The 24746-nt window shown below is 39.6% G+C and overlaps 1 protein-coding gene across 6 annotated transcripts in view; it reads right to left on the bottom strand.

Annotated features, from left to right (window-relative positions):
* The window catches only part of LOC134337435 (ceramide synthase 2-like), a 106590-nt gene that overhangs the window by 23067 nt on the left and 58777 nt on the right, over positions 1-24746 (bottom strand). For 4 of the 6 annotated variants that reach the window (XM_063032438.1, XM_063032436.1, XM_063032435.1 and 1 more), the window contains exons 2-5: positions 18060-18233; positions 14540-14657; positions 12763-12881; positions 9305-9362 (exon numbers count right to left, since the gene is read on the bottom strand). In XM_063032438.1, the coding sequence (XP_062888508.1) occupies positions 9305-9362; positions 12763-12881; positions 14540-14657; positions 18060-18232 (468 nt within the window). In that variant the 5' untranslated portion in view covers position 18233. Of the gene's footprint in view, positions 1-9304; positions 9363-12762; positions 12882-14539; positions 14658-18059; positions 18242-24746 lie in introns of those variants that run through there. The other 2 variants (XM_063032434.1, XM_063032439.1) reach the window with 2 other exon arrangements.

The raw sequence follows: 24746 nt of genomic DNA, 5'->3' as shown, positions 1-24746 counted from the left end.
GAGGTGGGAATGGGGAAGTTGTAAAATACCAGGAGAACTCTAGCCATGTCCAGGATGTATTTTCACTTTAGCTACTTGCTCTTCTATATTTGGAAAAGATGAATTTAAGAGTTATCTAATTAAGCAAAATCTTTTAAAGTCTACATCACTGGATACATTCACACAAAAGCAAAGGAACAGTACACATGTGGTATTTTCTGAAGTATCCAGATAGGTGAGGTGTCTCAGTTCTCGGTGCAGGAATAGGAAAGACTGCATTTAACCAGGCCACAAAGAGCACAAAGATTTGGGCACTATCAATATTACACAAAGAGCTAGGAATCTCAGCTGGAGAAGAGGTGGGGGGGGGGGGTGTGCTCAATTGGTATGAGTGCCCCAAATGCAGAAATTATGAGTGGGAGGAGGAAGTGATGGAAAAGCAGATTAGTCACTCTTAATCTGTCTGATGTCTCTACTGAAGAATCCCTCTGTTTAGGCACCAAGCAAAAGCAGGACTTGGGTACAATTATCCTCCAACAATTCACTACCCACCAACAAAACTAATACCAACACCCTCACCACAGGTATCACACAACTGTGCCCAGAAAATTTAGGAATGAAAAGCTGGTGGATGTACCTCCTTCTCCCCTACCCTAAACTCAGTTCTCCTACATACAGTACATATTAAGCCTTGTTTAAAGATATAAAATTTCATAAATGAATCACAAATACAAAAACAGTGCACACATCCAAGGTTATGGGGTTAGGGCAGGAATTGGATACTGATAGTGGATGATCAGCCACGATCACAGTGAATGGCAGTGCTGGCTCAAAGGGCCGAATGGCCTACTCCTGCACCTATTGTCTACTATCCATGATGTTCTATACATTTGTAGTATGTGCATGTTCAGTATCATTGCCGCCCATGTAGTTCTCTTTGGGCAATACAAAATTTATAGCATGTGAGCATTCGTTTATTATATAGACATGGCTCAGCCCATCAATGCATAATGACAGCAGTCCTTCCCCCAAACCCTTTGCATTGGCTGTACCGAGCTTCAGTATACCTTCCTCAGCCTAGAACATGCCCGTATAAACATCTTCACTTTTACGGAAATCAGGAGCTGAAAGTAGGAGCTAGAGCATATCAAATGAGGCATATTTCATTGATTAGGTAATTGGAGGGCAGTTTAACCAATAGAGAAAAGCAGTTTAAGTGGAATGGCCATTGTGAGAGTGAACCAGTACAAGAGTGCAGGTGAAGCTTTGGCTCAGTGAGATGTTAGACAGAGGAAGGAAACAGCATGGTCTGGTAAATATTTCCTAACTTTACTAGTTAGAATAAGTGTAGTTGGGATCTCAGGGTAGTGGTACGCTCCTCCTGCAGGCTGTGGGAGATCAGGGAGACTGTCTCATGTCCCTGAGGACTACACCTGTAGGAAGTGTACTGAAAAACAGCTCCTGTCTGCATGAAAGGAACTGAAGCTGTAGGTAGATATACTTTGGTTCCTCTGAGATGCTGAGAGCATCATAGACAATAAGTTTTAGAAAGGTAGTCACAGCTTAGATGCAGGCTGCAGATAGTTGGGTGATTACCAGGAGAGGCAAGGGGAAGAGATGGTCAAGGATTCCCCTGTGACCAATCTCTTCAGAAACAAGTACACCCTTTTGGATACTGCTGGTCAATGGGAAAGAGTTGACTTTTCTGGGGCACAGTAGCAGTAGCCAGGTCAGTGGCATTGTGACCAATTTTCAGGCTCAGAGTGAGGGAAAAGCCATACGAGTGACAGGAGACTTGATAGTTAGGGGCACAGACAGGAGATTCTGTGGCCGCAAGAAACACCAGGGAAGTGGGTTGTCTCTCGGGTGCTAAGGTCAGGGGCATTGCTGAGTGACTGGAGAACATTACTCATTGGTAGAGTGAGAGATGAAGTCCTACACAGTGAATATAAGGAGTTGGTACTAACCTTTGGATCACTCCCAGGGCCACATGCTAGTGAGGGTAGAAATAGAAAGATAGCTCAGATTATTGCAGGGCTGAGGAGCTGGTGCTTGGGATAGAGATTCAGGTTTTTGCATCACTGGGATCTCTTCTTGGTTAGGGATGATCTGTACAAGGGACGAGTTGTACCTGAACTGGAAGGGGTTCAATATCCTGGCAGGGATATTTGCAAGCACTACTTAGAGTACTAAAGCACAGAAACAAACTCTTCAGCCCATGATGACCTAATCTTTTGCTTGGTCCCATCTATTTGCACTCAGGCCATATCCCTCCAAACCCTGCCTACCCATGTACCTATAGAAAAAAATTGAACCCACATCTACCACTTCCCCTGGCAACTCATTCCACACTCGCAGGACCCCTCAGATTCCGTTTAAATGTTTCACATTTCAGAATCAGAAACAGGTTTATTATCAAAGGCATGTGTCGTGAAATTTGTTAACTTTCATTCTAAACCTATGACCTCTAGCTCTAGTCTCATCCAATCTGTGGGGTTAAAACCTGGGGTAATTGGCAGGACCCTGAGCAGTAAAATAGCTGATGAGAAATCAGTGTGGATAATGTAGCGGCCAATGAGAACAAGTTTAGTCATCAGTATAGAGAGGAGGGTAATGCAAAGGGAGAGCAAAGACCATTGGTTTAAACTGCATTTATTTCAATACAAGGCAAGGTGGATGAATTCAGAGCATGGATTGGCTCTGGAGACTAGACTACAGTATTAATGGATTTGTGGCTAAATTTGCTGATGATACAAAGATAGGTGGAGGAGCGGGTAGTGTTGAGGAAACAGAGAGCCTGCAGAGAGACTTAGATAGTTTAGGGGAATGGGCAAAGAAGTGGCAAATGAAATACAATGTGGGAAAGTGTATGGTCATGTACTTTGGTGGAAGAAATAAACAGGCAGAATATTATTTAGATGGGGAGAGAATTCAAAATGCAGAGATGCAAAGGGACATGGGAGTCCTTGTAGAAGATCCTCTAAAGGTTAACCTCCAGGCTGAGTCAGTTGTGAAGAAGGCGAATGCAATGTTGGCATTCATTTCTAGAGGTTTAGAATATAAGGGTAGGGATATTATGTTGAGGCTGTATAAGGCACTCATGAGACCACACTTGTACTACTGTGTGCAGTTTTAGGCTCCTTATTTTAGAAAGAATATACTGACATTGGAGGGGGTTCAGAGAAGATTCACGAGAATGATTCCAGGAATGATAGGGTTACCATATGAGGAACGTCTGGCAGCTCTTGGGCTGTATTCCCTGGATCTCAGGAGAATGAGGGGGGATTCTGAATGTTAAAAGGACTGAACAGATTAGATATGGCAAAGTTATTTCTCATGGTAGGGGATCCTAGGACAAGAGGGCACGACTTCCGGATTGAAGGATGTCCTTTTAGAACTGAGATGCGGAGAAATTATTTCAGTCAGAGGATGGTAAATCTGTGGAATTTGTTGCCACGAGCGGCTGTGGAGGCCAAGCCATTGGGTATATTTAAGGCAGAGATAGATAGGTTCTTGATTAGCCAGGGCATCAAAGGGTATGGGGTGAAAGCAGGGGAGTGGGGTTGACTGGAAGAATTAGATCAGCCCATGATTGAATGGCGGAGCAGACTCAATGGGCTGAATGGCCTATTTCTGCCCCTATATCTTATGGTCTTGTATTATAGCCATAATGAATGAAGTGGGATTTCATTGAAACCTACTGAATATTGAAAGGTCTTGATAGGGTGGATGTAGAGAAGATGTTTCCAATCATTAGAGAGTCTAGGACCAAAGGGCACAGCTTCTGAATAGAAGAATGCCTCTTTAGTATAGAGAAGAGGAGGAATTTCTTTAGCCAGAAGGTAGTGGAATTCATTGCCACAGATGGCTGTGGAGCCCAAGTCATTGGGTATATTTAAAGCGGAGGTCGATAGGTTCTTGATATGTACGTTTGTCAAAGATTACAGGCAGAAGGCAGAAGAAAGGAGTTGAGAGAGAAAATAAATCAGCCACAATCAAATAGAAGAGCAGACCTGATGGGCCAAATATCCTAATGCTGTGTGTCTTATAACAAAGATGCTGAGGGAAGGGCAGGAAAGGAAACTCAAATGTTCCAGGTTACAGATGCTGCAGGTGTTTAGGAAGCACAGGTAAGAGGAGGCAGAGTTGCCTTCTTGACAAAAGAGGACATAAAGTGCTTGTAGAGGATATTCTTGGGAGTGGATTTATTCAGCTAGGCCATATGGGTAGAATTTAGGAACAAGGGGATTGTACTGTATGTTCAGCAGGAATTGAAGGAGCAGATATATGGAGAAAATATGGATAGTTGCAGATATTGTAGGGTAGTATTCGTGGGAGATTTTAATTTCCCTAATATTGACTGGGCCAACCATAGTGTTAAAGGCTTAAGCAGAGTGGAATTTGAAGTGTGTCCAAGAAAGCTTCCTTGTTTAATAGTGGGTGCAACACTGAACCCTAGGAAATAAGATAGGGCAAATGGTGGAAGTGCCGGTCAGCAAACACTCTTGAGTCCAGTGACCATAATTATATTAGTTTTAAAAAGTTATGGAGAAGGAAATAGTTCACAGATTAAGGTCCTGAACTGGGGCAATGCAAGTTTTGAAGGCATTAGGTGGCATCTCATAAAGGTTGATTGGGCAAAATTATAGCAGGGAGAGGAGTGGCTGTCATAAAGGAGGCTTTTAAAAGTGTGATGTTAGGGATCCAGGGCCTACATGATCGAGTGAAGTGCTGGTAGATTTTAGGAACCCTGTTAATGAGAGATATTGAGACTCTAGTTAAGAAAGAGCGAGGCATACACAAAAAACACATAAGCAATTGGGAACTAATGAATGTCTTAATGACATCTACTATACAAGTGAACTTAAGAGAAGTTAGGAAGTCAAAGAGGATACAAGAAGGATCTGGTAGGCAAGGTGAAGCAAAATCTCAAAAGATTCTATAGATATTAGGAGTAAAAGGGTGGATTCGGAAAGAATAAGCCTCCTTAAAAATCAAAATGGCTGTCTTTGTGTGGAACCCAAGAAAAAGGGAGAGAGTTTATTAATGAATATTTCTCATTTTTAACTATGGAGAAAATGATAGAAGCTAAGGAAATGAGAGTAATGAGTGATGGCATACAGAGGGGGTATGAATATCATACATATGGACCACATACAGATTAATAGGGATGAGTATTGGAGACTTTATCAAGTTGGATAAATCCCCAGGGTTTGTCCTGGTGCATTCCCAAGACTTTGTGAGAAGCAATCAATTTTTCTGATAAATAAAACAAAACTTTATTCATAATAAATATATATACACAAGGGTAGACCATGCAAAGCCTGTATATTTGTGGGCAATGCATTCAGCAGTTTTAAGGTACATTTTAAAAACTGATAGCACTGTTGCCACTTATGTGACTCCCCCGGGATGATATGCTAATATTTAAGGAGCTTCCCCTCCTGAGCAGCTGCTCCCTGTCCTGTAGCAGAAGAACCTTATACTGTGGTCCTTCCTCACCTATCCTTGTGTTGGCTACATCAAGCTTCAGTACGTCCCTCAGCATGGACTCTTGCAACCTGGAATTTGCCAGTCAGCAACATTCCTTTATAGACATCTCGATGTGCTGGGAAGCCACCAAGAAAAGAAATTACAGATGCATTTGTAGCAATTTTTGCTTCATCACTGCATTCTAGAGTGTCTAATGAGACACCATTGTTTAAAAAGGGAAGCAAAAGCAAGCCAGGACATTACAGGCCAGTGAGTCTGACATCAGTGGTGGGTTAAATTACTGGAGGGGATTCTGAGGGACAGGATATACCAACATTTGGAGAGTTAGGGTCTGATTTTGGACAGTCATCATGGATTTGTGCATGGGAAATGGTGTCTAAGAAATTCTTTGGGGTTCTTGATTCATCAGGAGGGTAGATGAATGTAAGACAGTGGATGTTGTCTATATGGACTTTAAGAATATTCAAGAGTTCACGCTTCTCTCTTCTCACTGGTGCCATCAGGAAGGTGGTACAGGAGCCTCAGGATCCACACCACCAGGTTCAGAAACAGTTATTACCTCTCAACCATCAGGCTCTTTTAACTAGTGAGGATACGTTCACTCGCCCCATCATTGAACTGTTCCCATAACGTATGGACTCACTTTCAAGAACTCTTCATTTCATGTTCTCGATATTTATTGCTCATTTGTTTGCTTATCATTATTTTTTCTTTTCTTTTGTATTTGCACAATTTATTGTCTTTTGCGTATTGGTTGTTTGTCCATCCTGTTGAGTGTGGTCTTTCATTGATTCTGTTGTGTTTCTTGGACTTACTGCGCAAGAAAATGAATTTCAGGGTTTCATATGATGACATACAGTACTGTGCAAAAGTCTTGGACATATATATACACACACATATACATATAAATATATATCTATAGTAATTTTATGTATTGCACTGTACACTGCCACCACAAAAAAAATTTCATGACATTTATGGGTGATGATAAACCTGATTCTATTATGGATTGAGTGTGGGAAGGGGGTGAGGAGAAGGGAATCATGGTTGGGAAAAGGGGAAGTGAGAGGGGAGGGAGTGGGCGGGAAGCACGAGAGAAACAGACATTCTGTAATGATCCATAAACCAATGGTTCGGAATCAAATGACTTTGCCGGGTGTCTCAGGGCTAGGTGCATCTGCACCCATTCCACCCCCCCCCCCCAGCCCAGGCACTCCTGTGCCACCTGTTCCACACCCCTCCCACGGCGATTCACTCTTGCCATTCCCAACATCCTTTGCTCCTACACCAGATTTAAAAACTCACTCCCTGCTCTACATTGATAAGTTCAGTATTGTGCAAATGTCAGGCATCCTAGCTATATATATGAAAAATTTACTTTGTAGGAAGGCCTTTAACAAGGTTTGTCATGGCAGCCTAGTCTGGGAGGCTAGGTAGGGGATTGGATTCATAATTGGCTCAGTGGTGGGAAGCAGAGGGTAATGGTTGAGGGTTGTTGTTGGACTGGAGACCTATGCCTCAAGGGTCAGTGCTGGGACCCTTGTAAATTACATAAATGATTTGGATGTGAAAGTACAAGACATCGTAAGTTTGCAGATAATACTATAATTAGTGTTGTAGACAGTGTAGAAGGAGATTTCAAAACTACAGGGATCTTGATCAGTTGGTAAATGGGTTGAGAATTGGCAAGTTATATTCAATCCTGATATACAAGAGGTATTGCATTTCTGGGAGATCAGATCAAGGTAGGACTTGATTAGTGACTTACAGGGCCCTGAGGAGTGTTATAGAACAGAGAGATCTAGGAGTGCAAGTGCATAGTTCACTGAAAGTGGCATATCAGGTAGTTAGAGTGGTGAAGACAGCATTTGACATACTGGCCTTCATCAGTCCGGGCATCAAGCTTAGGAGATGGGAAATTATGTAGCAGTTATAAAAAACATTGGAGAGGCCTCACTTGGAGTATTGTCTTATGTCACACTGTGGTATGAAAGACATTATTAAACTAGAAAGAGTGCAAGAAAGATTTACCAGGATGTTGCCTGGACTTGGGGAGGGGCCTGAGATACAAGGAGAGATTCCATGAACCAGGACTTGGCTCACTGGAATATAGGAGATTGAGGAGTTAGTTATCTGATAGGGGTCAATATGATCATGAGGGTCATAGGGTAAAAGCAGTCTTTTTCCCCCAGGGAGCTGGTGCTAAAAACAAGAGGGCATATGTTTTAAAGATCAAAGTGAGAGATTTAAAAGGGACTTCAGGAGCAGCTTCTTCACACAAAGGGAAGTGCATATTTCAAAGAGCTGCCAAAAATGGTTGAAGTGGGCACATTGGCGATATTTAAAAATGATCTAAATAAATAGGTGGAAAGGAGAGGCTTAGAGAGATGTAGGCCAAATGTGGGTAGATGGGACAGTCAGCAGGGATGAGTTGATCTGAAGGACCTGTTACGTTGTAAGACTCTATGACTTTGTGCTGGAAGACCAACAAGTATCATGACCAACCGTTGAGCATCTCTACATGAAACACTGTCGTAGGAAAGCAGCATCCACCATCGGAGATCCCCACCACCCAAGTCACTGCTGCCATCAGTTAGAAGGTACAAGGGCCTCAGGACTTGCACCGTCAAGTTCAAGAACAGTTACTACCTTTCAACCATCAAGCTCTTGAATAGAAGGGGATAAGTACACTCACTTTCCCCATCGTTGAAATGCTCCCACTACCAATGATCTCACTTTATGGACTTCTTATTTCATTATCTTATGTTCTTATTATTTATTACTATTTATTTGTATTTATGTTTTCATTTTGTTGTCTTCTGCACTCCAGTTGACCTTACATTGATCTTGCTATAGTTACTATTCTATAGATTTGCTGAGTATGCCCACAGAAAAATGAATCTCAGGGTTCTAGGTGGTGACATATAGAAGAAGAAAGCCCTTAACTCGGAGTGGAGTCATCGGGGTGCCATCGCTGATGGCGTTTTTTTCGCAGGCTTTCTTATTTTTACGAGTCCAAGTTGCTAGCTTGACACTCAACCCAGCGCGGATGGAAAGCGTGCAAGGGAGCTGGCTGGATTCGAACTCGGGAGCCTTCGCTCTGAAGACTGGCACTGATGCCACTATGCCACCAGCCAGCTGGTGACATATATGTACTTTGATAATAAATTTACTTTAAGTTACAAGTACCAAAGTGCAGTTTTCACTGAGTTGATCTTCCAGCAGCACTTGCTGTTAGCTAAACTACCCAGCTACTCTCTCAAAAACAAAAAAAAAAGACAGTGGGAGTAGCCTGAAGGCTCAGGTACTGCAAGCTAGATAATTCCAGAAATACCCAAACAAAAAGAGCAGCCAAAGAATGCACACCACTGCGAGAGTCAGTGACTTTTGGAAAGGAGTGCAAATTGAAAGAAAACTATGAAATAGATTTTGTTTGAACTGTCTTTTATCATGAAAGACAGTTTTAATCTGCTGCTAAGTACAAAACAGCTGTTATGAACCACAGACGTTTGACTGGAATACAAGACAGTTTAAAAAAGGTTATCAGTAAAATAAACTAATTAAAGTGTTTCATGAACTCCTGTAGGGACTTTGGTTTGCCATTTGCTTTGCCAAGATCCTGATTATTGAAGCTTTTAAAATCTAGGTGTGGCAGTATTCAAACTCTTTTCTAGAGTAGAAATAAGCACTGAAAATCAACCATGCATAAAACAGGAGAAGTGCAGGGGCAGTTTCTGGAACTGGGTTCATAAGCCAAAAATTTTAAAACACAGCCCACTTTCATACAGGTACAAAGCTAATGATGCAGCCAAACAAGATGACTTATACTTACGTCAAGCAGCACGCAAAGACCAGCAATAAATGCAAGCAGATAAAATGCAAACCTCCAGCTGCAATAGAGAAAATATGTAGGTGATCCTAAACTGGGTCTTATAGACAAGGTGCCAAAGCCAGTCAAATCAAAATAATTTAAATTCAAACGGTAATTTTAACTTCCAAATTAAAGCAATGTTTGGTCTATTAAAAATTAACTTTAAACAAATATATTCTTCAATGATATCAAATGAAAAATTACAGAAACAAGCAACTTGAAGCAGTGTATTAATTTTGAAGATAAGGGAGCAAGAATTTATTAAAAGTTTGACAGTAATTGTAGTAAAGCTACTTGGGAAATTAGGAGGCTCACAAATACCAAAGCTATATGAATTAGCATTCATCATAAAAAGAGATTGGAAAGTGGATTGTTATCTCATAGGGAGTATTGAAAAGACATTACATTTTCCAGGTAAAGTGATAAAATGAGTAAAGATTACAGAGCTTCCAGATGTCGGGAGAGTGGAATTGATTTCTGATAGCCCCAGTAAAAGTTGGCACAACAAAAGTGAACCAAAGGATCTTCTACTGCCTATTAGCCTTCAGTCACATCCATCTCTTTCTCACTTTCCAGGCCTCCCTATTACATCAACATACACTGTGGAGGAAGTTCACATTAGCATTTAAAAACAGAAAACTATAGGAGAGGAGCGCAGGGACACGGAAAAGATTATACTAATGATATATCAAACTTCAAGCAGATTAGATTGGAGTGGGAGCCATCAGTGCAAAGTCTAAAGTTGGTATAAATAGATTGAACAAAGTAATTGACCTTTAGATTAAATGGCACCTGACAGTGAGGATTTAGTGAATGATTCTCCTGACCTTGAAGAACACAAATAATACAACTCATCTGTGAAGTTCAGATTCAGAGGTTGCAATAGTAATTAAGTGACACTCAAGACTCCAACCCTTACAGTGGAATGTCACCCTAAGCATCAGCTCCCACTAGAGTATGGATTTTTTGTTCAACTGGTGTCCTTTGATTCCCAACTTTTGGAGCCATTTGCAAAGGACAAACTCACAGGAAATAGCTGGGGTGTGTTTGCCTATTGGTAATACCCACATCTTTTCTTGTCTTGGGATCAGAATTCTGAATAAGAGCTGAACATTAAAATTAGTTAATTAGCATTTTAATACCATTCTTAATGATCAGTCAACTTAAGAACAGGTATGACATCCAAAACCTTCCCTCTCCATGTGCCTTCATTATAAAGTTGTACAATCCAGTTAGAATAAATCTCTATAAATATTTTCGCAGAAATCACACCAAGGGCTGAATTATGTACACAAAACTCAAATTTGATCTTCATTTGTGTTTAACAAGTTTAAGCTCACTTTAAAAATTGTGAATGGAGAGAACATTTTGATTCTATAATACTTGAGACAAGAAGACTATTCTAGCTTAAACTCTGCCATTCACCCATCTCCTATTATTTATAATCTGTTCCCCAATTCATTGTGCTCCAAGACTAATATCCCACCTCACCCATCCCTGCAACATGCTCCTGAATTCACCAAATAAAGCTTCTCATGCCCTACCTCCAAGGAGGAACCTTGAATTATATAATTTAACATCATTTCCATTGCAGGAAGTATGGGATCTGCCTCGTACACACTTCCCAACAAGGAGTAAAGTATCCAACAATAATCATTCACTGGCAATTATACCTCAATAATCATCAGCCCAAGAAAACATATTTCCCTTTCAACAGAGAACCAAGAAATCCGTGGTGAAAGGATGAGATTGCAGAAAAACAGAAAGAGATTAAATTTGCAAACAACAGGATTTCTGCAGATGCTGGAAATTCAAGCAACACACATCAAAGTTGCTGGTGAACGCAGCAGGCCAGGCAGCATCTCTAGGAAGAGGTACAGTCGACGTTTCAGGCCGAGACCCTTCGTCAGGACTAACTGAAGGAAGAGTGAGTAAGAGATTTGAAAGTTGGAGGGGGAGGGGGAGATCCAAAATGATAGGAGAAGACTGGAGGGGGAGGGATGGAGCCAAGAGCTGGACAGGTGATTGGTAAAAGGGATGCGAGAGGATCATGGGACAGGAGGTCCGGGAAGAAAGACGGGGGGGGGGAACCCAGAGGATGGGCAAGGGGTATATTCAGAGGGACAGAGGGAGAAAAAGGAGAGTGAGAGAAAGAATGTGTGTATAAAAATAAATAACAGATGTGGTACGAGGGGGAGGTGGGGCATTAGCGGAAGTTAGGGAAGTTGATGTTCATGCCATCAGGTTGGAGGCTACCCAGACGGAATATAAGCTGTTGTTCCTCCAATCTGAGTGTGGCTTCATCTTACTTTGATTTTCAAACTGCTCAGTATTGTAATCAGCTCTAAAAAGGTAGAGATGCAGACTTAAATTAGTATGTCCTTTGATGTTTGATGTAAATAGCGTTAATGCCCTGTTCTTCTTAATGTCTAAGTCCTGGAACTTACAGAACTAGATGTTTAACACTAGACCACTGGACCAGGCCATCAGATCATTTGGTTTGTTTGACACTAATATTTTAAGCAAGCAGGCTAGCAAACAGATGGTAGGCAGAAAATTAGGAATAACAATCATCTTGTTAGATGCAGTTAGAAGATTAAGCAGGTTGAAATTAGAACTTTATATCACTCATCACTATTTTAAAGTGCCCTTCAAGTGTCAAGTATAAATAAATTTCGAAGTGTAAATAATTACTACAGCAGCAAAACTATTGGCTTTTATTGCATCATTTATAGTAATTTTGTTTTTGCACTGTACTGCTACAAAACAAATTTCACATTATACAAGACAGTGATAATAAACCTTATGAGAAAGCGGCCTGTTAATGATCTCATTGTTTGAGAGAGAATTTTGTTAGGCACTGGTAACTCTCTGCACTTCTTTAGGAAGGCACATTTCTTTAAAACTCCACCTGAATCAGAGAGCACTGACATTCCTCAAGATATTTTAGCAAGAACACAAATAAAGATTTCAGCAGTAAATGGACCGAAGCATTGCTTCTCTTTTGCTTGCCATAGAGTGGGAAATAATGATATAAAGGAGCTTCAGGATACCCCCTTTCTTCCTTGTCACTCATTTATCCAAACTTAAAGGAACAACAGAATTAAAATATATATTTTGATATATATTTCTGGCATTAACCAATTGACCTAGCATAGATAACAAATAGAGCCTGATGCATCCTGAATGATTAGATGTGATTGGCCCACAAAATGCCAACACTTAATTCACTGTGTGAAAAAATATGGCCTGATAGAGGAAAGGCCAAATCTTCATGGCAGAAGTTAACACTGTTCTGAAGAGAACTTATCACCATTTTTAGAAACTAGCATGCTGACACCAAAGACAGTCTATAAGTTTTAGATACTGGGCCTAATCTATTGCCACTCCCAGTTTAGTTCTTTCAATAATATTTGTACCTGGCCTCACAGAATTTCTGGGTGATGCTGGGCCTGTCCTGATTTCTTCGACTTCGAAACCATATCTTTACTTCCCGCAGTGAAATGCCACACTGTTTGGCAAGAACAAGAAGATCGCTCTGCAATGAAAATAGCACAAAGCACACTAAGACATCATATCTGGTACTATCAAATAGTCCAGAAATGAATCTGCACCAAAGGACAACTTTAGCCAGAGGACAATCTCTGCTGTCACTCTTAGAAATAATCAAACTCTTCAAAAGCTTACAGAACAAGCTTAATTTTATTTTAATTTTTATTTGTTGTCTTTTAGGCACAAAAAATTGATTTTAAGGGTTTGTTGGTACAGAGAATGAAAATTGAATAAACTTCCCTAGATCAATGTGATGCACTAAATGTGGTGAAGTCCATTACCAAAGTAAAAGCCAGAAAAGACGAAGATTGTAGTAATGTACTTTGATGAAGGGATTGCACATGCAATTACGTTCCTTATCCCCCACCTTAACCCCACCCTCAGTTATTTAAAAATAGATTCCTCAACCTTCTCATATCTAGGACATCCTAACTTGTCTGGAAAATCCACTGATCAATTATCCGTATAGGTAGCCTTGTTGAATGCTCAGAGGACAACTATCCTGGACACGATCACCAAGTTTGATTATTTTTTGTTTTGTGACATCACACCATAATCTTTGCCAATAATCAAGCTAGTATTTCTTTAGTAACGCTGCTTTTGTACTCATGGAGCTCCAACACAATAGGAGTTTAATGCCAATTTTGGGCCCAGACACTGATACTGCAGTATGGCTTCTAGATATGGCTTATGACTTCTTATCAATAAAAGCAGAGTTCAGAGCAGACACTCATTAAAAGTCAAAGTCATTCAGTTACTGCATGGAACAACATGACAGAAAGCCAATCACAAACACCACCTCTCAGTACAATCCTCAGCCTCACATAGAATTCAGTTCTAAAGGAGTCAAATTACCAGTCGGGTGTAGTTGAATAATTTATAAAACAGACCTAGGTTTTGAACATATCACCACCAGAAATTGTGGCTCATGTTAGATAACATAAACTACTGTTGGAAGACACCAAATATTGGCTAGGATGGGTTTCAAAATTATTTGGCAAGTGGATTTGAGAAACACATTGGAATGGCCCAAGCTGGAAATCTTTGCAGGTGTAGAAGTTATTGTCATAGCTAACCTCCCCTTAGTCCAGCCAAGATCGTTCAAAAATAGATAAAAATCCAACAGTTGTTATCTTGTGGAATTATGGACATGCTCAAATTCTCTCTAATCAGTCTTATCACTTTGAAAGCAAGGATACCTGTCATTGAAATAGGATTGCCGAGATATCAAATGTAGATTTACCCAGTTGCATCCCTATTCTCATGGGCCAGACCTTCTAAAAGATCCACCCAAAGCTGAACTTTTTTTTAAAAAACTGGAAAATAACAAATCTCCCAACTTCCCTCCATTTGTCCAGGAATCTCACAGTTCACCAGAACTCACTGGGCCAGTGACATCTCTGGGCCTTGCGTCAGCAAAATACCCTCATCATCAGTGATTGGCAATGAATTAGGTCATCTAGACTGCTGAATGGTCAGAGGTGCATTCACAAATCAGGTTGCAAATCTTAGATCAATGGAGGTGCCAGCCAGCTAATAAATGTGATTTTTCTTTAAAGTGAACCATGTTAACAGTGCCTCCTAACTTCTGTTGACTCAAAGTTCCCTCTCATCTCAAGTTTGAATGATATTAAACTAACCCACCTCTTTGGGACAAGTGCTCTGAGTTCTATAAACCTTCTCCAGGTCAGGCTTAGGAGGGACTTTCCGTCTTATTTTCTCCTTCACGCCCATTTGCTTGCTCAGGGGTACAGCAATCCACCTAGATTGGCAGAAGAGACAAGACTTATCACTGCAATAACTACTGCTAGCAGTATCCTGAATAGTTCGTACTCAGGTACAGCTCACAGTTTAAAATTTAACCATCTTTACTTCAAGGTGAAGACAGGATTTAGAAAGCGTGTATGCTACCAGTGGTATTCTCTTAAATTCAATAGTAATACATGCTTGAATGCAAATAGCACACTAGGTGGGATATCCTTAATTCTTAAACATCACAATGTACACCCAAATATTCCTCGTTAGGCTTGGGCCTACCTCAGCTGCTCCAGGAGCAAATCTAGGACTTGGTCTGGATTGAGTTCCTGTTAGTTTATTTCTATTGTTTGCACGATGTGTTCCCCCCACCCCCCGCGCAGTGATTTTTGGTCTTTTTAAAAAATTGGGTTATTCAAATTTATTGTTTTGTGATTGTCTGTAAGCAGACAAATTTCAAGGTGTTTAATTAGTACATTCTTTGATAATAAATCTGGTTTGAATCTTTGAAATATGTGTATTAAAAGGGCTGCGTTGCAGATCAGAGTGTGCATTGCGGAATAAAGATCAGGCAGTAAAGCTTCAGTGCTATTCCTACTTGCTCCTTGCTGCTGTTTAGTAGATCAAGAACAGATGGTTTTACTGCCTTTTCCCCAAAATATTATACAATTTATATTAATAAGCCCAGTGCTCAAGATTCCTAGAAAGGTGCCAACAGAGCAACTGAAGTATGTCCACTCTAGAGGTATGACAGTATCAGAGCTCTTAGATAAGCAAATGCATGGGAAAAATAGAGGACTACATAGGAGCGAGGGGTGAGGTTGATCTGAGAGTAGGTTGAAAGTTGGTACAACATTATGGGTTGAAGAGCCTGTGCTGTGTTGTAATTTTCTATGTCTATATGTATCTATATAAACTGATATGAAAAAAGAGCAAGGAACATCACTTATAATTTTGTTTTAAATATATGTCCGGCTCCACTTTATCAAAAAATAAAAATTGGCCATTCTGGGTTCCAATCCCCTCAGTGGCTCACATTCTTGTTGACCTTAAACCATTCATGTGCTTAGTAATAATTAACCCACATGTGGGAAGTGAACAAGTTCAGACACAGACTTGCCTTTACACCCCAGCCCACTTTATCCCCCCTTCATCGCTAATCTTCGACCAGGTAGTAAACCCAACCTGGTGAGATGGGTTAAAATTAATCCTTTGTACGAATATTTCAGCTTCAAAAGAAAAATGATTTTTTTTTACGAAGAGCCAAAATAAAAGAACAAACAAACAGCTAGTTCTTTTTAGGTCCACAAAGAAACTAAAGCTGATTCTATGCCATGTACGCTACCTAAGCCAAGCAAAAATCAATTCAAATAGGACCCATTGCTAATTTTAAAGCAAGTGATGATAATACAATTGGTAGTTTTAAAACATTGCATTTAACGACAAAGCTTTTCTGTACTTAATCAATTTGTTCACCTGATCAGTTTCTTAACACCAGCAGTCCACCTTACCTGACACTTTAAATTAAGCTGTGTTCAGAATCTCTCTCCCAGTATTAATCACCATAGTTTCTGGATCTAAATGAGCACTTCATTCATAGGAAACAGAATCTCACACAGCATTGACGAGACTCTTGTTTAATTAATAAACATTTTACACTTGGAATTCAGTCTATTTACTATCAGGCTAGCTGTTAATCCTGGAAACAAAAGTTCATTTGAATTATTTGCCAGTACCCACATAACTCTGCTTCAGGACTTTTATGTGCATTTCTACAGCTAAAAATAGAAAAAAATTAAAAACTGTTGTGAAAGCAGGTGTTTTTTTATATTTTCTACAATCACAATAGCACTAATTGTTAAGCCATACAAAGGCATACACTTATACATAACCTTTCATAACCCAATGATATCCCATTGCTTCCCATACTCTATCCTGTCCCCGACAGATGAGAAAACTTTGATTACTTTTACATGTAGAAATTTACATTTAATACAGCTATACTGTAGTTTCAATAACTATTATACAATAATTAGTAATCCTCTTCAAACCATACTGTCTCTTCCATCCTCTCCACCCCCAAGTCTCCAAATTCTCAAGACTTCCATAAATTACAACATCACTATTGTAGTGTCCCTAACAATGAGATTAGTCGTGGTAACAATGGTGCTGCTGTATTACAGGCCTCTCCCAATTACCACCAGTAGAGAAGGTTGTGGGCTAGACCAGTAACTAGCAGCCAGCAGTGAAGTCACCAAGTGATTTATTTAATACAAATTCATCTCTTCACTTTTTCCCCACAACCTAATTTTTGGTGTCTCACTTCTTTAGGCCGTCTTCCTCCATTTTGTAGGCTGTTAAAACCGAAGATTAACATAAAACTACAATTTCTTTTTCATCCTTAAGCTTAGGTGATATTCCTCCTCTGAACATGAAAAATAGATGCAAAAGTAGGCTATCTGGCTTATTGATCCTGCTCTACCAATCAATACGATCATGGCCGATCAGGCCACGGATCCAGCTCCATCTGCCCGCCCTTTTTCCCCATAAACCATAATTCCCTTACTATGTAAAAGTATATCTGTTTCTTAAATAGAGTAAATAAGGTTGCCCCTACTACTTCCTTGGGCAGAGAATTCCAGAGATTCAATACTCTCTAGGAAAAAGCAGTTTCTCATCTCCCTACAAAATTTATTCCCCCATATCCTGAGGTTATGTCCCCTATTTCTAATCACACTTACTAGTGGAAACAACTTCCCTGCCTGTATCCTCTCCATCCCTTTCATAGCAACACATTCAAAAAGCTGGAGGAATTTAGCTGGTCAGGCAGCATCTAAGGAAAGGAATAAATGGTCAATTTTTCAGGCCGAGACCCTTCATCCAGACTGGAAAGGAAGGGAAGAAACAGTATAAGAAGGCGGTGGGGGTGGGGGGGGCACAATGGAGTACAAGCTAGAAGGTGATAGGTGAAGCCGGGTGAGGAGGAAGTTAGATGTGTGGTGGGGGGGGGGGAATGGAGTAGACCCTTTCCATAGATGCTGCCTGTGCTGCTGAGTTCCTTCAGCATTTTGCATATGTTGCTCTGGATTTCCAACATTTTAGGTTTACTTCTTTCATAATTTTATGTTTCTACAAAGTCCCCTCTCAGTCTTCTACAAATAAAAGTACAAAAGGAAAACTGTTGGATAATATTAAACAAAACCCAGCTGCTTTAAAGAGATTTACCTCTTTATTAGCCTATGCATGTCTTTTTTCCCTTGAAAGTTGATGACATATTTAAAAGGTACAAACTAGTATTTACAAAGTGATGAATGAGATATACCTAACCTGTATTATTCCTGCAATTATAACCATGCAGTCCAAAATACAAGAGTAGGAGCAGAACACCAGTGAGCTGGCTCCAATCTACCTTTCATAGAGGGAACGAAGAACAATGAACACAAATGCATATGGTAAGGCAATGACAAGGTCACGAGGTCGAGGATAGTGGGCATGTTCAGAATCTTCCATATCTTTCCATGTGATGCCTGGAGGGAGCCAGTATTCATGGTGCCACAGCCACTTGTCCAAGACAGAAGTCATCCTAGACATCAAGCAGAAGTTAATAATGACAATTTTAGTAGTCATTCTTGAAAAGCAAAAACGAACAAGACACCAAATGTACTCAGCGGGTCACACAGCGCCTAGCAAGAAAGAGTTAAAGTTTCAGGTTGATGATCTTTCATGAGATCTATTATTCTCTCCTACTCGAAATTTCAGCCTTGAAATTAGAACTCATTCAATCATAGTCTTGAATGCAGAGGATAATGAGCAGTATTTGTTTACGGGTGAGAACACAAGATTATATTAGTTTTGAAAGAGCGATTCATTAATGGAAACAAAAAAAATCTTTGAAAATAAGATTTTAATCCTATTTGTTCCACGCTAATTTATCAATGCAAGAGGTTATTTATTTACACAACATTTTAAAGCCACTGCTTTCCTTCAAATAGGTCAACCTCCAGCTGAGTCATTGAATTAAAAAAAACGATTAGTTCTTTCTAAAACGGCAACCACTTGGAAAAAAAAAAGAACAAGTTAGGACATGTATCTGATGGTTAAACTATGCAACAATAAGGGCATAATCACAATACAAGGCAGGAATAAGCCATCATCAAGATCATTTTTCTGCACTATCACCATTTCCCACAGTTATATTAATAAAAGATCCATCCATCTGTTTTAAATGAATTCACTGACTGAGTCTCCAGGGTAAACTAATTCTAAAGCAGCCACCATCCTGTGTGAAGCAACTTCTCATTTGAGTCTTCTACAGCATGCTCTGCACCAACAACCAAGACAACCCAACTCAAAACTCCTCATTTAGTGAAATTATCATCCTTAACACCTGTAAAGAATTTTAAGTTTTAGTAATATCTCCTCTCCCAGCCTTAGTCTAATCAGTCTCTCCTTATGCAAAAACCCATTATCCCTACAACAATCCCTCTGCTACCCCACAATAGCAATGCAAGGAGGTCAAATTATACACAAATACTATGTGTAGTCTCAAGGCAGTGTATAATTGCAGTAAGACTTCCTTATTCCTGCTAAAGTCCAAATCCTTTTGTAATAAAGGTGAACATAGCACCACCCAATCTCTCACCATTTATAAAATTCAGGTATTTATTTTATACAAAATATACATTTTTATCATGTCATATTATGTTCATTCTGCCAATTCTTGTCCACACACTCATTTTGTCCATATCCCCTTGAAGTCTCTTTACATCTTCCTTGAAGTCAGTCCCACTTAGTTTAATGCCAGCTGCCAGCTTAGGATATCGCTCAAGAGGAAAAGGGGACATTTAGCTTTTCACCTCTCGCTCAAAAATTCATTAAAAGTTCAAAAGTACATTTATGTCACTATATACTTACCTTGAGATTATTTTTTGCGGTCTTACAGTAAACACAAAGAAATACAATTGAATCAATGAAAAACTGCACACAAAGATGGGCAAACACCCATTGTGCAAAAGGCAACAAATTGTGCAAATACAAAAAAAGGGAGATAAATAAATAAACAAACAAACAAGACCAAGTTGAATGTTCAGATGGCAGATGGTGCCAGGATTAGGTTTGGCTCCAAAATGTTACATAGTTAAATTTAAAGCTCCATCAAAGAGCAGGTCTGAAAAAGATCTTTATTCGGAGTTTGAATATACCAGCAACTTGAAACCATAACTATATAAGATTCATGGAGCAGGAAACAAAATATATAGAGTTATCTTGTGTGCTAATCTATTTTTGCTAGCCCTAGGTCAATCAATTTATCCAAACACAGAGCCCTCCAACCAAAGTACCAGATTCCCAATTGGCACTCATATCATCACTTTCTTTACAGTAATTAATTAATGCCACTTTCCATGAACTTTGTGCTGAACCAGTTTCTGTACACATTGAATTTCAGTGTGTACAAGGTTTTGACATAGTGGAGCTACGATGGACAAGTGAAAATTTGGATTTAGCCTTCTGCTTTCCACATTGTGTTGCTCAATGAATACAGGCTACATAGGAAATGGTTGCCCTTAACATATTTTTTTCAAAAGAAGGATTGCCTTGCAGTACAGTGGCTCAATAACACATGCGCTGCATGGTGTGGTATCAAGACAAAGAACAAAAAAATCCCATATGTTATCCCAAATAAAACAATTGAAATGACAGCAGAGGAAGAAGTCACTTAGCTCATAAATTCTGTGGCATTCCTTTATTAGAGCAAACCAACTGCCATCCACTAACAGTGCCCAGAAGTCTACTTTCCATCTCCAATTTAAATAGTTCAACAATATTTGCTAAAATGTAATAAGCCCTGCTTGAGCTTGGGAATCTCAAGCAGAACAAAAGACTTGGACCATACAATTGATTTCAGGAAGCTGGGAGAGTTGGAAGAAAAAAAATGTCAAGAGAGCAGGATGCACTTAATAACCAATCTGCCTTGCAAAGCATTAAAAAAACTCTGCTTGTTTGTGAAAGAAGCTGAGAATTCAGGAAAAAATAAGCCAGTATAACCATTAATTTGTTTTCCACGCAAACACAAGGAATTCTGCAGATGCTGGAAATTCAAGCAACACACATTTGTTTTCCACATTTTGGGTCCAGAGGCTAACTACTTAGCATGGAGGTTTAGACCTTCTATATACTAGTTATGAGTTTTTGAGAACTCAAATGAGTTAAATTCATTTTATTGATATGTTCCACTGTTTTTAATAATAGATTTCAAAAATAATTGTGTTCTGTCACAAGTCTAAAGGTCTCAACAAGACCGTGAGACATAGGAGCAGAACTAAGCCATAAAGCATTTTAATAGGAGTAAAGGCGGCTACATTAAGATGCAACCAATTTTCTATAAGTTACATTATGGGAGGAGGAGGGAAGAATCATCTAAATACATAATGGATAATAGCATTTTTAGAGGCAGGTGTCGAAATAGTTAAATTTCAGTCCATCTTTCAATCAGAACTGACATAGTTCAACTATTTGATACTTCCTCTTCTGAAACAGAAGCTTGCAGCTTTTAAAGATAAGAGTGCTTAAATGCAATGAATCCAAATGTGACTGGTTTCCAGCAAAATAAAATACTGAGGGTGCATCGTCATATCAAAGAGGGTAGTATTTTGAATGATGTATTAAAATAGGACTTCTTCATGATCAGCAGAAGAACAAGGAGTTTGGTCCTGGTCAACATTCCATAACCAACATCCAATTCCATCTTTGTTTTGCTTATGAGATCTTATTGTGCTACCCAACAAATCTCCCCATGTTTCTAAGGTGACCAAAAGTATAGGAAGATAAGGTTGTGATCCTTTATCACAAATATTTCCCTCTAAAGATTGCTGAATTATTTTATTTTCACTTTTAACCTGGGCAATGTCTCCCTATATCACTAATATTTCATTCTCTCATCTGCTCCAATAGCCAGGTACCCAGGTCCTCACCACAAGCACACTTAATTTTGCAAGATTTACTTTAAATATTCACCCATTTTAACTCCTATTTTACTTTCTAGATAAAGTTGTCGAATAACTGAAATTCACTTGAAAAAAAAACATCTGAAAAGCAGGTGTGAAATGGATGTTAAAATAACTTTTCCCATCCCACTCTTATAACCATGTTAAAAGCATACCTCTATTTTAACTAAAATGGAACACCAAACCATGGATATCAATATGTATTTGAGACGTCAATACTAATTTCAAAAATTGTTTCCTAGTTTGCTGTCTTTATATTCTTCTGGTGATGGGTTGTTCAGTCAGTTTGATGACACATTTATAGAGCAATACAGCATGGATACAGGCCCTTCAGCCCAATGAGACTATGCCAGCCACAGTGCCCACACAACTAGTCCCACTTTCTTGCATTTGTCCCATATCCCTGTAAGCCCTGGCCCCTGCATGGACCTATCCAAGTGCTTCTTAAATGATAATATTGTATCTGCCTCAACATCTTCGTCTGGCAGCTCATTTCATATACCCACCACCCTATGAAAAAGTTGCCTGTCAGATCCTTTCTAAAATCTTTCCCCTCTCAACCTAAACCTATGTCCCCCAGTTTTAATCTTCCCTATCTTAGTGAGAAGACTATTAGCATTCACGCTATCCATGCCTCTCATAGTTTTAAACATTTCTATAAAGTCGCCCCTAGTTTTCCTATGTTCCAGATGTAGCCTGGCCAATCTCTCCTTATAACTCACCCCCAAGTCCACTCTTTCCCGTTTAACCACATCTTTCCCATAACAGGGTGGCCAAAACTATCCATCTAACTCCAAATGCGGGCTCACTACTGAGTCATACAATTGCAACATAATGACCCACCTCCGATACTCAAAGCTTGACTAAAGGGTAGTTTGCTAAATACCCTTTTCACAACCCTGTCTACTAGTGAAACTACTTATAATAAAATATACGTTGGTACTCCTAGGTTGCTCTATTCCATTACATTCCCTAGTGCCCTACCATTCATAATGCATAGTGCTAGATTGACTTTCCAAAATGCATCACCTCACACTTAACTGTATTGAAATCTATTTGCCATGCCTCAGTCCATTTCAATGAACAAGATCCCCTGTAATTTACAATAACTTTCTTCACGATCAACACCTCCCAATTTTAAGTCATCTGCATCATTCATCCTATTGATAGCAACTAGGAAAAGGGTAGAAAACAGAACACTGGAAGAACTCAGTGGGTTAAGCAACACTTGGATGCAAAAAGATGCAAGTGGACACAGCAGATCAAAACTGTATGAAGGCTGTTCCAGATTCCAACATAGTTTCTTTTGTCACCAGAAAAGGTGACAGATTGTTAAGTCCTTGTGGTAGATTTCTTCAGCAAATGCCATATCAATGCTACTGACTACCTGAAGCATATTTTTATTTATTTTACCCAATTTTAATTAATTTCATGGTCATTAAAATCCAAATAGTTTCCAGGTATGACTTGTCACTGTTCAATTCTTTAATAGCGATTTCCACCAATAAGACATTCACCTCACTGCAAGATAGTTTCCTCTGGATATAATGTCCAGTCAAACCAGACTCCCATCAGACACTCCACCATTTCACCTTACAACACCTGCTCAGCGCTGGGCTCCAACAACAAAGGCTATTGGCTGTCAGTGGTCACCTGGCGTGCCAGGGGCTCCCTCACAGTTGAGCTCACCAGCAGTGTTGCCGTGGCGCTACCTTTCCCAGAATGCCGAGTTTCTCCACCACCTTCTCATTCCATTTCCCACTGGAATGAGAGCACTGACTGTGGATGGCATCCCTGACCATTACACACTATTATGGCACTGCTTCTACCTCCAAGTTATGGTCATAAGTTACCTCAAAAAGAGATGCCAGAGGCCAAAGCTTTTTGAAACGTTATCATAAAGGAATAAAAATGTAATGATTATTTGAATGAATTCAGCATAAAGTGTCATTTACCCCTTAAGATCAATGGCCAAAAGAATGTCAAGTTATTTTATTTAAGAGATATGGAAATGAACAACTCTTAATCAAGACTGATGTGTAGCTGTTGAATTTATCCCTCATAAGGTAAGAAATTGTTATGATAATCTACAAAGAGTGCTTGGGCCAAGTAGCATCCTATATCATAAGAAAATAGTCATTCAGTGAGGAGATTAAAAGCCAGGTGTGACAGAACCTTAGTAATCCTGCACTGTAGCACTTTGAAACTATTTACTGTTCCTCCTATTAAGGCATTAACACTTACTTCAGTGTTTATTTCAATAAATTTTCCAGTGAACACTGAAATGAAAAAAATGTAAAAAGATACAATGTAAAATAATCACTCTAATTCGATTTGTGTTCGGCAGCACAGAAGATGGTGGGCTGGACCAGAATAGATTTACTCTGTTACCAGTACCAATGAAGGAGCCAGATGATGAGCATTCAGGATTTACAAAAAAAAATAGACAGCTGATTTTCATATCCGGAAATACGGAGGGTTGAATTGGAGACCATAGATACTGCAAACCTGATACAACCCTTGTACCAAGCTCTATTTGCTGGGAAAATTGGCATATCTGTAACAGCTTTCAGTGTTGAGAAAAATACAGATCTGATGCCTATTTGGTCAAGACAGTACGCAGATGCTGAAAAGTCTGGACCAAATAGATCACTGGAAGAACTCAGCAGATTAGTTCCTAATACAGATCTTGGACATGAAATGTCATCTTGCACCATTTTTGTAAGATGCTGCTAGATCCATTAAGTTCTTCCAGATTTCCCATTTCCATTTAATATTCTCCAAGAGTTTCAATAGCTTCAATACAGACGCAGTGATGGGAGCCATTAATGGGAGCTCAGACTCATCACAAGATGACCAATGTATCCCTGTGCCAAGGTAACATCTCTTCTACCTCCTGCAGCAACACATGGAATACAAAAGGGGTAACAGAGGAAGATTTAGTCACACCCAGGGAAAACAGTAGAGTTATTTGCTGAGGTAAGGAAATGGAATTTACAAGAAACACACACGAAATGCTGGAGGAACTCAACAGGTCAGGCAGCATTTATGGAAATGAATAAACGGTCAACATTTTGGGCTGAGACCCTTCT

This window comes from Mobula hypostoma, chromosome 24, assembly GCF_963921235.1.
Source record: "Mobula hypostoma chromosome 24, sMobHyp1.1, whole genome shotgun sequence".
In the NCBI taxonomy this organism is placed as follows: Eukaryota; Metazoa; Chordata; class Chondrichthyes; order Myliobatiformes; family Myliobatidae; genus Mobula; species Mobula hypostoma.
The sequence above is the reverse complement of the archived record's forward strand: the minus strand, read 5'-3'. Positions and strand labels throughout refer to the sequence as shown.